The sequence below is a fragment of the Typopeltis vanoorti genome, chromosome 4 (genome assembly GCF_054136105.1).
Source record: "Typopeltis vanoorti isolate ZY-2024b chromosome 4, IOZ_Tvanoo_1.0, whole genome shotgun sequence".
Lineage (NCBI taxonomy): Eukaryota > Metazoa > Arthropoda > Arachnida > Uropygi > Thelyphonidae > Typopeltis > Typopeltis vanoorti.
In genome coordinates, this window is record NC_143552.1 from 5,160,464 (window position 1) to 5,177,271 (window position 16,808).

The following is a 16,808-nucleotide window of genomic DNA, read 5'->3' on the forward strand; positions in this document are numbered from 1 at the left end:
TTTAGTCTGCATTACACGAGGAATGTCCTTTGTATTGTATGCAAGCCATCTGTTATTCTTCGTGTTGTGTTTTTGATCCTGGCAAAAGTTTTTCTCATCGGAAAAGAACCAGATTTTGATGGCCGGCACGAATCATCATGATACAAGTTATTCTCTTCCATGATTCAGGTGGGTTCCAGCTATCCATCCTTTCTGACATCTTGTATATGAATGAAGAAGGGTCCAACCTTTTAAATGAAGAGAAGTGTGTGTTAATACATGTAACTTACGGAAAAATATAATTAATTATAAATATGTCAAATTAATCCCGAACACCCTGTATATCTGTACTTGAAGAGAAAAAGTTAGCACAAACTTGAAATGTGCAAACGCAGCTGTAGATGCATGAGTAGATGAAATTCGACCAGAAATGATAAATATGAGGTATAAAAGTTTTACAGTGGCTGCACTGCATAATTCAGAAAGCCTGGTCAGAGGGTTGAGTTCTGGATGTTGGAGTAGAGCGTTCATAGTAGCCATCTATAAAAAATGGAATAAAGCTGAATGTGAGAAGTAAAGAGGAATTTCTCCACTGAGTGTTCCCAGTATTCTCGAGAAATGGTAAGAAAAATTGTGGAGAAGCTTTGAGAAGAATAAGTTGGGTTCAAGCCAAACAGAGGTTGTCAGGATCAGATTTTCACTTTAAAACAAACAGCTGAGAAATCATGATAATTTAACAAGGATTTGTATTTAAGTTTTGTAGATCTGAAAAAAGCACATGACAAGGTGTGTGCCCAGAGGAAGGCTGTTCAAAACGCTCCAATTATATGGTGTAAATGAGATAATGTATCACACAATACAGTCTCTATTTAAGTTGTAAATCAGCAGTTAGAATTGGGTATCAGAAGATCATTTGATGTTTAGTCAGGTGTATGACAAAAGTGTACATTATCTACACTGTCATTTATCATCTATATGGATGAATAACTACAGTAACAAATTTGGTATGAAAATCAGCATTAAATAGACAATAAATATGAAAATAGGCAAGAACAATGAAAAACAACCATATCCTGATTGGTGACCTATAGAACAAAGAAAACATTCCAGCTATTTAGGTACACTTTTTTAGTGAACATGGCCAATTAAATTTGGAAATAGACAACAGAATTAGCAAAGCTGGTATGGAAGGAAGTCAACTGAATAAATTTATGGAATAAGAGAGAGATTAGTCAAAACACTAAACTAGCTATATACAAGACGATTTTCAAACCAAATTTACAGTCTGCTAATCTTGAGAAAGATTAGCATTAGCAGACTGAACAGATGTATCAATGGCAGTATCATATCAAACACTAAGATGTTAGGAAAGAAATGGACATTGTTAGCAGTACTAATCCTTAACAATTGTTCTTTGCCAGGATGACAAGAAAAAAGATCCAGACTAAGACTAATATGTAGGTGGAGTGATACAGTAAAAGCACCGTAAGAAAGAAATATAAGATCTGATACAGCCATTCTGGGTTTGCTGACTATGCTCTAGATACCTGCCACAGAATACGCTGGAAGAAAGCCACTTTACTACACCTCATCAAATATAAATGCGAAAAGATTTGTTCATGGAATAAGCCTCAGCTCTAAAAAAACTTTCCAAACATCAACAAATTTGGGTGCATGACACTGCCCCAGATTTGGGAAGCTTGCATCATGAGATCAGCCGAACAGCCAATACAACCCAATTTAGCCTGCTAGGGGGCACCTTTAAGACTACAGGAACAATGTTAGTTACTGTAGTCTTAAAGTAACTAACGTTGTTCCTGTAGTCTTAAAGACTACAGGAACAACATTAGTTACTCTCTGTGGCCTCATTTTTTCTTTGTTACTGCCTGCATGCACATACCGTAGTTTTTATGTTCCCATGAAGATAGCAATGTAACATTGCCAAAATATAGGAAATATTGATTCAAGTTTTCTTTTAATTAATATTTAGTATACATTGTAATTTCCTGAAATAAGTTAATAGCCATGTGTTACCAATGTATAAGCTTATCTACAAGAAAGGAATAAGATCTGATAATATCAGAATGTTGACAGATAACAGGATAATCTGGAAGAAAATTTTTGAAAGGAAGGTTTGTAATGATGTAACTTTTCATGCAGTACTAGCATAAGATTCTGTACACCCCTAAGGATATATGTCAAGAATATGCTGATGATACTTAGATTGTTCAAAAGCTTTTGATAAACTGCCACACGATAAGCTGTTAAATAAATCGAAACGGATGGGAATAGATAACAGATTTCTGAGTTGGACTGATAACTGGCTGTCAGATAGGTATCAGAAAGTTGTATATGGGGGTACCACACCACTAGTGATCTTCCTCTTCCAGGATAGATCACTAGTAGTGTGGTACATGGGTCAGTTTTGGGATCATTGTTCAATTTGTATATTAACAATATTTGGATGGGTGTAATTAGTGATATGCAGCTGTTGGCAGATGATGCAAAACTGGGAAGAGCAACGAAAAGTCAAGCAGATGTTAGGGCCTTACAGGATGATTTGAATAGATTGCATGATTGGGAAGGTAAGTGGAACTGTCAGTTCAATGTTGCAAAGTAAAGGTTTTGAAATTTTGTAAGCAATTATGGGAAGCAAAGTATACATTTGGTGGGGAAACTTTAAAGCAGGTAAACGAGATGAGAGCAGTACTGGAGTGACCGTAATCAAGGATCTGAAATTCAGGCACCACATTGCACAAGTTGGAAAGATGTCATATCGATTAAATGGAGGACCCTGACGTGCAGAAATAAAGAGGTTAGGATGCCATTGTATAAGGCCTTGATCATCCCTCATATGAAGTATTGCACACAGATTTGATCAGCAAGTTTTCATAGTGACTAGGATATGTTAGAAAGGATGCAGAGAAAATTCACTAAGTTGGTCACTGGTCTTTGGAACATGGAGTACAAAGAGAGATGAAGAGAATATAATTTCAATGCTTTGTGAATAGGAGGAGAAAGAGATGGGGGGGGGGATATGATTGAGACATAGAAGCTAGTCAGGGATTGTTACTGGGTTGATATGGAAGAGATTTTTATAGAATGGGCAGCGGGGGAGTGTTGAACAAGATGCAATCTCTCGAAACTGTATAAGAAGGGTGAAAACAGAGTAGTCAGAAGTAGATTCTTTACACAGAGTGGTTGGTGAGCAGACTGTATCATCTGAGTGTGTTGTGAATGTAGATGCGCTGAATTAGTTTAAGGCATGGTTCAATGAGCTTTGTGTGTGTGTGTGATAGTGTGTAGCTCCCATGATGAGTCTGACTAAATTAAGGTAAGATGTTCATAATAATAATAAATTCTAATCTAATAAACCTACCATGTCTTTTGAATTCTTGTTTCTACTTCCATTTCTTTAATCATCCTGAGTCAACCAAGTGCTGAAGAGGCTAATAATGTTTGCTTAAGAAGATACATTGGCAAGAAATGTTCTTACTAACTTTAAAAAAAACTTTTTTTTTACAAGTTTTATATAAATTTTATATGCTTTACTTAAAACTTCAATTTATTCTAATTTTGGCAAGCAAAACACATTAAAGATCATACCTAATTTCAGTTAAAGATCTTCTTGGCTTGAATTTATTTATTTGAACTGAAGGTGCTAAGACAATATGAATGGGCAGTGCTTTTTCATCTCTAATTATTTTCATGAATAATTCCAAGTCTTCTTTATCTTCTGCCACAAATGATTTCATATCATTAGCAGAAATTGAATTTTCAACATATTTTGAAAATTTTCGATCAGATACGTTAACCTAAAAAATATACTAATCAGTTATCAAAAGCATCAGTATTCATTATATTTTATAAACTATTCAGTATTCACTCTGTAAAAAAATAAATAAAACAATCTTTGGATGATACATACTTTTTGTGAAGATTTTTCATGAAGATCCTCTAATTTAAAATCAATATAACATGGCATGCTTATTTTGTTAAGGTGCACCTCTCTGTTTGAACAAGGCTTTGGCCTGTGATTTAGTGATCAAGGAAGAGTGTTTGCATGGAGGAAAAATAGAAAGAGCTGCTATGGCAATTAAGTGAGGTGAAAGGGTGGATGAGATGATTGTGATGGTGGGCACGAATGACTTTCAGCATGAATCAGGTGGAAAGAGAGCTGAGGTTCATGCTCGAGGTTGTATGGAGGAGGACTGAGAGAGGAAAGATTGTGTGTTACCCAGGTATGATAATGTGGAGCTGCAGAAAAGAGCATTAATAATGAATAGCATAACAGCCAGAATGTGTTGAAAGAGGCTTGGAATACATGGATGATAGCAGAGCATTTGAGGACAGAAGATAGTTTAATGTTAAATCTGGTGTCAGACAAGGATGCACATTATCCCCCTCTGCTATTCATTATTTATATGGATAATATTATGAAGGAAAGTGATATTAAACCTGATATCAAAATTGGAGATGTTAATGTCAGCTCTTTACTTTATGCAGATGATGTCGTACTTCTAAATATATCTGCTACAAGTCTGCAAGATTCCCTGACTAAATTGAATAACTGTTCTAACAGCTATGGTAGGAAGGTCAGTAATAACAAGACATAGACAATGAAAATAGCTGGGAGCACTGAAAATATCAACTGCATTGTGAATGGAGAACCTATAGAACAAGTAAAACATTTCAGCTATTTAGGCACAATTTTTAGTGAAGATAGTAAATTAAATATGGAAATAGACAACAGAATCAACAAAGCTGGTATGGTAGGAAGTCAATTGAATAAACTTATAGGGAATAAGAGAGAAATTAGTCAAAACACTAAATTAGCTGTATACAAGACAGTGTTCAAACCAGTTTTAACTTATGGATCTGAGAGCTGGGTCAGAAGTAAAACACTTGATCAAAGACTAGAGACTGCAGATATGAGTCCTGAGAAAGATTAGAGGTGTGAACAGATGGCATCAGTGGCAATATCATATTAAAAACGAGGATATTAGGAAAGAACTTGACATTGTTGGCATCCAGGAATGCATTAGCAGAGCTAATCTCAGGTGGTATGGTCACTTAAACAGAATGGGCGAGGAAAGATTAGCAAAACAAGTGTTTTCTCTGCCAGGATGGAAGGAGAAAGATCCGGAGAAAGACCAAGATATAGGTGGATTGATACTGTACAAAGTGCCTTAGAAGATAGAAATATAAGATCTGATAATGTTGGAATCTTGACAAGTAACAGATTTCAGGAAAACTGTAGATAGAATTTAGTAGGGATGTAAGTTTTTCATGTAGTACTATCATATCCTGTACACTCCGTGAGGGTACATTTCAAGAATTTGATGATGATGAAGAAACTGTATGTGAGAAACGGATTGCATTTGAATGTGAAAGTACATAGGCATCTGGAAAGCATGCTGTTCTCTGAATGAGTCAGTGTGTCAATGCAGGGAAATTAGAATTATCAGGGTGGATGGTAGCAGGGGTGGCCTCTTGCAGGAATAGGTGCTTGGGAGAATACATTGGGTAATGCTGAATCCAGTGAAGTCTGGAGGGATAATGATAGGTAGAGAAATAGTGACATTTTATTCTTTATACTAATGCCAGGAGATCAGGAATAAAGGAGATGAATTGGTGGCACTGATAGCATTAGCTTATCTAAAGATTTCTGGGATGGTTGGCAAAAGATGATATACTAATAGGAATAGAAGTAACAGGATACAGCATTTTTTGACAGGATAGGAATTGAAAATGTGGTGGTGTAGTACTACTTATGATCAGCAATGGCACTAAAAGAGATTTAAAGCAGAATATATGAAGAATATAAGATTCAGACCAGAAGAGTGACTAGTATGTTAAGGAAGGTAAAACTGGAATATGAGAAGAGATTGGCTCTGAGATCCAAAGAAAATCCATAAATATTTTTTAGCTACGTGGCCAATAGGAGGAAAAATGATTGTAGAAGAATGACAGTGTTAGATAAAAATGGGAATAGTGTGACTAATGCAAAGGTCATAGTGGAGTTGTTCAAAGAAGACTATTGGGGTATTTCATCCTAGAGAAGTAGGTTTTAATACTAGAGGCATAGGGCAGGTTCGAAGTTAGAAGTGCAAGAGGAGCGTGTGTTTCAAATACTGAGTACTCTAGATGTCAATAAAGCAACTCCCTTGATCTGGCTTTTCAATGAAAGTCTGATCAAGGGAAAGGTACCCAAGGAGTAGGAGGACAAGATTATGCATTGTACAAGGGTGGTAGCAGAATGGAAGTGTCAAACTACAGATCAGTTTGTGTTTCACCAGTAGTCATTAAGATCTTGGAGAAATTGGTGAGGGATCATATACAGCATTGGGCTGATGAGGGTAATGTTATCTGTGAGAGTCAACATGGATTTGTTAAGGTACGTTCTTGCTTTAGTAATATGACTGCTTTTTATAACAAAGTGACAAGAGCGGTTGATGAAGGAAAGGTATATTCTGCCATTTTTCTAGATTTTACAAAGGCATTTGACAGAGTACTACATGATAAGCTGATATTTAACTTGCAGCATATGGGTTTAGATGTCAGGTTAGTGAACTGCATTCAGGATTGGCTATCTGATAGGTATCAGAGAGTTGTGTATGGGGGGAGAAATATCAAGGAGGCAGATGGTTACAAGTGAGGTCCCACAGGGCTCAGTACTGAAATTGTATTGTTTAACCTTTATATCAATGACAATGTCAAGGGATTGCAGGGGGATGTTCCGTTCTTTGCAGATGATATGAAGCTGGGAAGGGTTATTAGTAATAGTGCAGATGTGGTAGTCTTACCCGAGAATTTTGCTGGCACTTCAACGATTTACATATGGTATCCTTTTATACGCTTATAAATTACTCAACCTTTTTTTTTTAATTGTTACAATACGTACAAGATAAATTTTGTTTTACAGGAGGGAGCAGCTATGAAGACATTAATTCTATTGGTATGGTATTAACAAAAGTTCATGCGATCCTTTAAAGACAAATGGAACCGACAATTTTTGAGTTGAAATGCTAATTCTCTTCAACCGAATTCCATAGCATCTGTCATAACAACATTCACTATATATTTCTTAGTTTTAAGACATTCACGACGGGGTGTTGTTTATCGTTCCGACAGAACTTCTCATTACCGGCGGGCTCAACTCGCACAAAGTTTCAACCCTTGGTTGATTTTTATTGCCTTGTTTGCTTTTGAGCTGGAAGGGGAACTCACACAAGCATTATATGGCATGTTTCAATTCGTGGTAGAATTTTATTTGAAGTTAGCCTTTGTGATCTGTCATAATGACATCCAGAATTTCAAATGCAATCAAATAAACACGTATTTCATGTAACTGAAAAATTGGACAATAATTTTAGTTAGATACTGTGTTTCGGGTGCAACATATGGTTTTGCTTGCCTATACAGCATAGTTTCTGTGAGAGGGATACATGTGATTCATTAGTTAGGCTCCGATTTTATTCCAGCTGTCTCTAATTGCACTATTTGTTGAGAAATATATTACACACACTGCAGAAGCCTCCATACCTTATTCAGGGATACAATAAAACTATTTTTTTTTCTTGCATCGTATATGGCTGTTGGGGAGGGCGTGTTTTTTTTTTTTTTTGTGTGGGAGGTATATATGCAAAACCTTTGTTTTTTTTTTTGTAAAGTGAAATCAGAGGTGCCAGTTATACGCAAAGGCAAGTTATATTCGATGATAAGCTTTCACCTACAAGTTAACATCCTTCTGCTGCTTCCCCTGCTCCGCTGACTTCTATGGTGAGTTACAATGCATAAATATTTTTCTCCCTACCGTTTTTTTCTTCTCAAGCCAACATCATTAAAATCAATTTAATAATACAATCATCAATAATTTTATACTGAATAATATTATAAATTTTTGGTGATCAGAATGGGATATGTCAATGAAACTTACCAAAAGTTAATTTAATGATGTTGGCCTGAGGAAACTACAATATTGTAGCATTAGTCCTGTTATTGATAACTAATTTAAATGCGTACTTTTATATTTGTCAACATGCTACACCATATACATAAGTGTATTAATGCTCTTTATGATTATGCCATAATTAATTTTCTCCTCTACATATGCTTGAGTCATTATTTTCTGAAATGAATTTTATAACAGACAGTTTAAGAAATAGAATGATTGATGAATCTAGTTCCACATGTATATTACTAAAAGTGACAAAATATGAACCTGATATAAAGCATTTGGCATCTAATGTACAACAGCAAAAATCTCATTAATAAATTGATATATTGATATTGATAATTTAATAAATTGATAATAGGTTCATATTGATTTGTATGTGACAATGTGTATGTCAAATTATGAGTTCATTTTTAAGAAATTCTATGTTAATTTTTAAACTTGTCTCAATAAAATTCTGCAATTTATTTTGTATTAATTAATGTTAATTAATTGATTAGTGTTGTATTAATTAGTTGATGTGCCCGGCATGTCAGCAACTTGATTTGTAAATTTTTGGCACGCAGACATAAAAAAGTTCGCCACCACTGGGATAGGTGGTAAGCTGAATGGGGATATCAGTTTTATGCAGCTAACTGTTAAATCTTGAAATAATGGAATACATCGATGGTAGGCTGCATACTCTGTTGGAGGAACTGTGGAGGAGGCAGTGGATCTGGGGGGTAATGATGACAGAAACCTGAAATTCAGGGAACATACTGGAAAGGTATTAAAGGTAACCTAGAGGATTGCTGCAATACTGAGGACACTGATCTGCAGAGATAAGAGTTATCGTTCCATTGTATAAGATCCTAATCAGACCACACATGGACTATTGTTCTCAAATTTGGTCCCCAGAATTTGAAGGGGATAATTTAACAGTGGAAATGGTATGAAGACAGATATCAATTATGGCATTAGGACTGTAAAATGCTAGTTATGAAAACAGGCTGAGGGAATGTGGACTACAGGTTTTGCAGATAAAAGAGGTGCTATGATTGAGACTTTTAAACTATTGAGAGGTGGTTATAGGGTTCTCACTGAAGAGTTCTTTTGTTTTGTGGACTAGGGGAAAAGGAGCGAGGACAAAGGGTTTTGGTGGAACTCTGAGCAAGAGAGTGAGGAGTGGTTTATTTACATGGAGGGTGGCTGAACCATGGAATGCATTGCCTGATAGAATGGTGAGAGCACAAATAGTTAATGAGTTCAAGGAGTTGTGTAATAGACTGTGTTTTCTAGGATGGGCCTCCCACAATGAGTCTTGTGACTCCATGTAGGCTGAATCATAATAATAATGGATTTTGAAACTAATAAGTTTGGGTGGGCATGGAGTACTTCATGTTTCTATCTTCATAAACTGCAACGTAACTGTAATAATACTATTATCAATAAACTGTTTAAAAGAATAAGAAACAGCACAACCACAAAGAATTAAACATGACAACTGTAAAGCATTAAAATATGAAGGTTATAAACCAGGGGTTCATACATGCACAAAGTATTTCAAATTTTTTGAAATACTTTGTGCAGTATTTTACTGCACAAAACTTCCTATTCACGGATAATACAGTGGAAGGACAAAGTTTGGAAATGAATGATCTCTCTTGCAGAGTGCAATAAATCTGCTGATATTGCCAACCATTGCTGGTGCCCCATCAGTAGTTATTGCAGATAGCTTGTGCAAAGGGCATATCGAATTGGCATATATTCTGAATGCATTATAAATATATTCACCCGTTGTTCGTCCTTTAATGGGTAATATTTTCAGTAGATCTTCTTTTATAGTGAAGTTACTAAATACCATTCTCACCACAACTGCTGTGCTGTGTCTGATACATCTGTTGACTCGTCAAATTGTAAAGAGAACCAGTTACATATTTCCAAGTCCATTTTAACTGAGTTTGTATGTCCATTGAAATTACATGTATTCTTCTTGTGACAGTGTTATTTGACGATTGTAAATTTTGTATTGCTGACATAATCTCACGTTTGTTAGAAAATCCCTCAAATAAACAATCGGCACCAGTCAAAAATGCTTCTTTTAACAACTTGCCATCTTGGAATGGTTTTTTCTTATTTGCGAGCATGTGAGAAATTTTTAAAGAAGCAATGGTGGCATTTTTAGATGTTACCATATGTCTAGTGAAAAACCGACTGTTGGGCAGACAGGTTCAATTTTAGTTGATTTATTTTTTTCGTTCTTATTTCAGATTTAAGTGGATAATTCGTATTAAAGGTGGCATGCATTGTCTGGAAGTGACATTCAACATTATGTTTTTTTGGAATTGCAATGCTACTGTTGCACAACAAACAAACACAATTATCTTTAAAATTAACGAAACATGTCGCCTCCCAGTCAGTGTTAAAATTATAGGTTCGTTGTCTTTTACTTGATTCACTCATTTTATGATTAAAAATCAAAATATTTCAAAAATTTAAGTACAAGATACCATTAAAATTATGTATTCAAAGTGGCATATAACTAGCAACAGATAATGAACAACTTCGAATGCACATCTACTTTACATTGTATGCGTTTATACTCTTCATATGTCATTAACACATGTGTCATATAGCATGACATGAATTGTTGCGTGATGTGCACATGATTATTTCAAACTATACGGCACACGGTTGAACAGCGGCGGACACACACAAATTGGTTGACGGGTGCCATGGTGCCCGCGGGCATAGGGTTGGGAACCCTATTTTATGTCATTTGGTTTCTAATGCTTTTAAACAATTTATAAATAATAGTATTATCTCAGTTAAGTTCCAAGTTTATAAAGAGAGAAACATGAAGTACTGCAGAAGCACCCCAAGGCACATCTGCAAATGCATTATCTATGTCATAATAGTTTTAATCATTAAATCACAGGTCAAAGCCAGAGCATGCAAACATGTGATTATCTCGATGAAGTGAAACAAAAGAATTTCACAAAGATAGTTGAGAAAATCTTAATAGTTTCTTATTCTATGTGATGCTAGACTTTTGTGAAAAAATATGGAAAAATATTCCTAGCATGTCCTCTCTCCATAGAAGCCCATGAAATGATAAAGGAATTTAATTTTTTAAACAAACTAATGCTGATGAAAATCTGCTAGCAATAAATCACACATCTTTGCTCTTAAGCAGATAAGTTTAATAAAAACCTTAAGATTTTGATTTATTTAGAATATTAGTTTAAACAATTAATTAAATGCGAGCATGGTATCACTGTATTTTTATATATATTTTTATTGTTTTTAAATTTTTGTGTTGAGAGAATACATACTACACACATCCATTATTTTAACAAAATGGTGCAGCCAACACATATATACATGTATGCAAACTTAACTAAATGAAGCAGAACACAGTATGAGTTTAAAAATTTAAGAATAAATATACATCTTAAAAATTATGGAAACAACTACTGTATTAGAGTAAAACTTCAGTTTAACATTAACCAAAATAATCACCCAATGTTTAGAGTGATTATTTTACTTAAGGTCACAATACGATCATCATCTTAATGTTTCCATAAATTTTAAAATGTATTCTGATCACCATGTAAGCATGAAGGAAAGGATTAAGAATAAATATCATTCTGAAGTTTATTTCTCTAAACTTTTCTTTCCAATTTTATTTAATGTAAAATTTATTTCAGGAATTTTATTTAGAATAGCTAATGAAAATATAGGAAATTTTGCCCCATCTCTTGAAAAATGAAGAATTTTCAAAACTTCTAATTTGGAAAGATTAATCCATATCTTCAATGGTGAAGCTCAGGAAAATGTTAAGATATTTTATGAAACTGTTGATACAGTGCAGTCTCTTAGGAAAATTGTGAGATATATAGTTGCTAATTCTAAAAGCAAAATTACAAGTAAAAGCTAAAAGATTTGATGACATTTCCAGAAGAGTGAGGTAGGCTGTTGATTATGCATCCTTTAACTCTTTAATTGCTTCAGGATTTTTCCAGGAAATTGGATATTGCTCCTAACCTCTGGAAAATTCACTAGTATGTTCAAGAAGCAAAAGGAAACTGCATCTCAATTTTATGACAGGTTCACTGGCACTATTTATGGGTTTGATGTAAAGGCTTGTGACAATGACTTCTTAGAAAGAATACTTCCACTGTACTTTCGATTTAAAATGGTTTGAAACCTGAGTTGAAAAGAAGTGTCTATAATAAGGGTACTGATACAATAGAACAGGGATTAAATGCAACATAATCTGAAGAGAATGCTAATGAAAAATGTTACGCCTTCAAAATTACAAGAAATTTCATCTAACATTTGATAGAACATGTTGTTTATTATTTTAACGGTATAATAGAACACAGAAACTAAGTAAATAATTAATTTATTAACTTGATGCTGATATTTCGCTGGTGTTATAACCAGCGTCAAGTTAATAAATAATGAAATATCAGCATCAAGTTAATAGTGAAATATCAGCATCAAGTTAATAAATTAATTATTTACTTAGTTTCTGTGTTCTATTATACCGTTAAAATAATAAACAACATGTTCGACGAACGCATAAGCCTGTCCGCACATTTGATAGAACAATACAAGTGACAATACCGGATTAGTAAAATGTAATACTAGATGTTATAAATATATATATCTTTATAAATCTTCAGAAATAGAAAAACTAGAAAATAGGGATATTTCTGAATTTGTCTTAATTACAAGAGAAATATCTAATCTAAGAGAGGATTTGAATAAAAGAATGGACACAAAGTTAGAGTTTTTTGCAAAACTTCAAGGAGAGCTTCTGTCAATGATTGGAGATCTTTTCAAGAAAATTCTAAAAGGAATAAATGAGAGGAATATGATCTTTTGATAAGGGTAAAAGAAAGCAACTGAAAAGGAAGAATCTGTTGTTACCAATGTAATGAAAAAGGTCATAATTTTGCACAGCAGATTTTTCAAAATACCATAAATCAACAGATCCAATGTTGGTACATACATAGTTTATTCACAATATGATGCAATGTGAAAAGAGATTTATATTAAAAATTAAATATTGCAAATTATAGTCTTCCAGGTCTCTCTAGCTTGAGCTAACTGGTAGATATCAGATGGAGTTTTGCAGTTTAGCCTACTGATGGTTTCACATATGTATTATCAAAATTAATTGCATGGTCTTCCTCTACTGTGTTTGCCATCTTCTGGTTTGTACAGGATGAGGGATTCCAAAAAGGGCAAGACTTCAGGATGTCTGAGTTGATGCCCAAGCCATCTGAGTTGTAGTTTTTTGGCTATACTGACAAGTGGTTCTTGCTTAGCCAGATTTAGCACAGAAGAGTTAGTGACACGGTCCATCCAGGTGTATCCAAGGATCAGTCTGAGACATGTAGTTCCAAAGGAGTTAATTAGATCTGTAGTTTTTTTTGGTGCTTATTGTCCAGGTTTGAGAACCACACAAGAAGATGGATCTACTGGTTGCATGGTATAGTCTTAATTTTGAATTTAATGATACTAATGATGATTTTCAGATGGGTGGAGTTTGTTATGGAAGACTAGAGCCAGTGGTTTACGTTTTCTGATATCATTTTCTGCATTACTGATGTACGATCCAAGGTATCAAAAGTCCTTTACTCTTTCTAAGGGTTTATTGTTGATAAGAAGTATAAAGTTTTCACAACCTATTGAGAATACTTTGGACTTTTGGATGTTGATCTGCAAACCAATAAGTTTAGCCTGTGCCTCTAGTAGACTGAGATGTTTTTGTGCATTTGTTGGTTCTGCATCAATAAGTACATCGTCAGCAAAGCTAAGATAAGTTATTTGCATGGTGTGGGTGGATGTTTTAATGTTAAAACCAAGATCTTCTGTGTTGATGGTCCGGAAGATGTAGTCCAAGCATATTAAAAACAAATAAGGTGCAAGTACATCACCTTGCAGGACTACTCCTGTTGTCACTGGAAATGATTCAAATGTTTCTGTTTTAAAGATTACTGTAACATTGTAATCTTTATAAGGTGCTGAGATTGCTTGTATGAGTTTTGAGGGTAGACCATAGAAGATGAGTATTTTAAACATTGCTTCTCTATTAATGAAGTCAAAGGCTTTTTTGAAGTCTATAAAGGTTAAAATGAGTGGTAAGTTTTTTCACATGAACCTTCTATGACTCTTCTGATGCAATGTATCTGTTCTAATATACATTGTCTTTTTAGAAATCTATCTTGGTTTTTTTCTTAAAAGTGGTGTTAAGTAAGGTTCTATTCTACTGAGTATCATCCTATTGTAGATTTTAACTGTGGTTGATAGCAAAGTAATACCTCTGTAGTTATCCGTTCTATTAAGACGGCCCTTTTTGGGTATAAGGACAATAAGGCCTTGTTTCCATTGTTGAGGTATTATTCCAGTGTTTAAAGCTCGATTCATTACGGCAAGGAGATCGGAATATGTATTATACCCAGCATTTTTGAAAGCTTCTGCTCTAATTCCATGAATTCCTGGGGACTTTACTGCTTTGGTTAGATCTATTGCTATTTTTAGTTCCTTTTCAGTGAAGTCTTCACAATTTATTTGTAGAGTGGAGGTGTTAGATGCTAGCTGACTTGAACGTTGGGGATTATCAACATTCAGTGATTCTTGAAAGTAGCTTTTCCATTCTTTCATCAAGTTCAAATTTACCGATAGCTGTCTACCATTTTTGTCCCTGTGTGACAAATTTCCACTTCTTTTTGTCTTATGGTGACAGATATAATTTATCATTTGAAAAGTGTTTCTAGTATCCACAATTTTATTATAATTTTCAAGTTCCTCACAGTATTTATTTATTTGATTTTCTTTGTTTCTGGTCACTAGTTCATTGACCTTATTATTTAAAATGTCTCTAGTTTATCTTTATTTCATTCCTGTCTAAGTGGTAGAGTTTCCTTGCTTTATTTCTTTCATCTATATATTTTTCAGTTTCAGGGGTAATCCATTTTTCCCCGAGTCTTTTTTGTTGCTATTTTCAAGAATTTTGTCGGATGTTATGTTTATTGCTTCAATGATACCCTTATACTTTTCATTAACTGGATCTTTAAGAATGTTTTCCATACTGTCTTCTAATGTGCTGTGGAAAGATGCTGCAATTTGTGGGTTATTTAGTTTGTCCCAGTTATATTGTTTCTTTTTAGGCTTGTTATTTTCAGAGGCTTTTAGTGAAAGTTTAATGTGAGCACTGATTATTCTGTGGTCAGAGTTTAGTAAAACCATGTTATATGCTCGACAGTTCTTGATTGATCTGATCCACTTCCCATTGATTAGTATGTGGTCTATTTGGGAATGAGAACCATTTGGATGTTCCCAGGTCCATAGTCTTTCTTTTGGATGGGGAAATTTGGTTTGGGTGATTACCATGTTATGGCTATTGCTGAAGTTCACAAGAGAATGTCCATTATTATTTGTGGTTTCATGATAAGTGTATTTACCCATGTGTTTAGTAGTATTGGCAATGTCTTTACCAATTTGGGCACTAAAATCACCACCAATGAGTGTGATGATTTTCTATAGGCACTTAATACTTTAATAAGATTAGGTAATACTTGAACTCTGGGAAGGTTTCTTCGTACAAGAATTCTTCTGTACTAGGACTCTGGCTGGCACAGCTATATCAAACAAATTTTGTCAGAGTTCCGAAAGGAGAAGCGGCCCTAGAGAGATAGGTTAGAGATTTCAAGCTTGATAGGTATGACAGGGATAAGGATAGAGAAATAACAGAAAGGTAACGACGTAACAATGCTGCAGCAGTCGACAGGATGTGTTTGATCCATAAAATAAAAGAATTTGGTTGATCACAGTGAGTTGGTCTTAGTCTCATGCACAGCGATCAGGAAAATTTTGGAAGGAAACATTGAAAACTGAACTTTGTAAGATAGTGTAAACTAAAAAGTACAGGTATGTCTCTTCCGTCGAGCTCCAAGTTAAACGATTCAGAATTCTTTAGGACCATAAACCCCCAACAGATTTTTCCTCGATTCTCCGGAGACGACACAGATGATGTCAGGTCATTCTCTGAATATATAGAAGAGCTTAGAAAGATTGGGTGATGGAGTGACTTCCAGCTGCTTATTCTGCTTCACAGCAAGTTAGTTGGAAGGGCAAAAATTTTCCTCTACTCCTCACCAATCCTAAAAGAAACTTTGGATTACCAGAGGTTTAAGGAAATCCTAATTTCCCAATTTTCTGGGTGAAAAATATAGGACCTAACGTCTGGAAACTTCAAAGGATGATACAGAAGGAAAAGGAAAGCGTCTCTGATTTTCATAACACGTTGCTTACCCTTGCTAGTACTATGAGTGTGTCCGACGAGGAAAAACATCACTTTGATTGGGCTGTTTTTTTAACACTTCAGAATTGGCTTAAGGCGGGAACTGAGGGAAACAGCTTTTTGGGAAAGGGGTAAACTGTTTGAAGAGTTGTTACGAAGCAGTAAAGGAAAGAGAACAGCTGCTTGGGGATATTTGTCCAGCAGCTGCAGTAGGACCAGTTAATGTGATCAAAGAAAGTAGAGACACTGGTGGGGATCCAATCCTATAAAACAGGGATTGGAAAGGAAGGAAAAACAAAAAGTGCAGAGGAATAGAAGGAAATAGGACTGAACCAGTATGTAGTGTTGCTGTTGGTGCCTGTAATTTTGGCGAGGTTTGCTCCTTAGTCAGGCATGAGGTGGAGAAGCTGCAACAACCAGTTATAGAGCGTCTTGACTCGGCCATCAGTCAATTGACAGGTCCTCCCAAGGATCAGGAGACTCCTTCCTTTCAAGAAGATATGGTAACAAAACTTATTCACAGAGAAGTTGAAAGATTGCAACAACCAGTGTTAGAGAGAATGGATTCCCTGATGC

The 16,808-nt window shown here is 34.9% G+C and overlaps 1 protein-coding gene across 2 annotated transcripts in view; it reads right to left on the reverse strand.

The window, feature by feature from the left end:
* The window catches only part of SMC5 (structural maintenance of chromosomes 5), a 752,645-nt gene that overhangs the window by 406,040 nt on the left and 329,797 nt on the right, over positions 1–16,808 (reverse strand). For both annotated transcript variants that reach the window (XM_090391623.1, XM_090391622.1), the window contains exon 12: positions 3,586–3,794. In XM_090391623.1, coding sequence (XP_090247749.1) covers positions 3,586–3,794 — 209 coding nt within the window. The remainder of the gene's footprint in view (positions 1–3,585; positions 3,795–16,808) is intronic.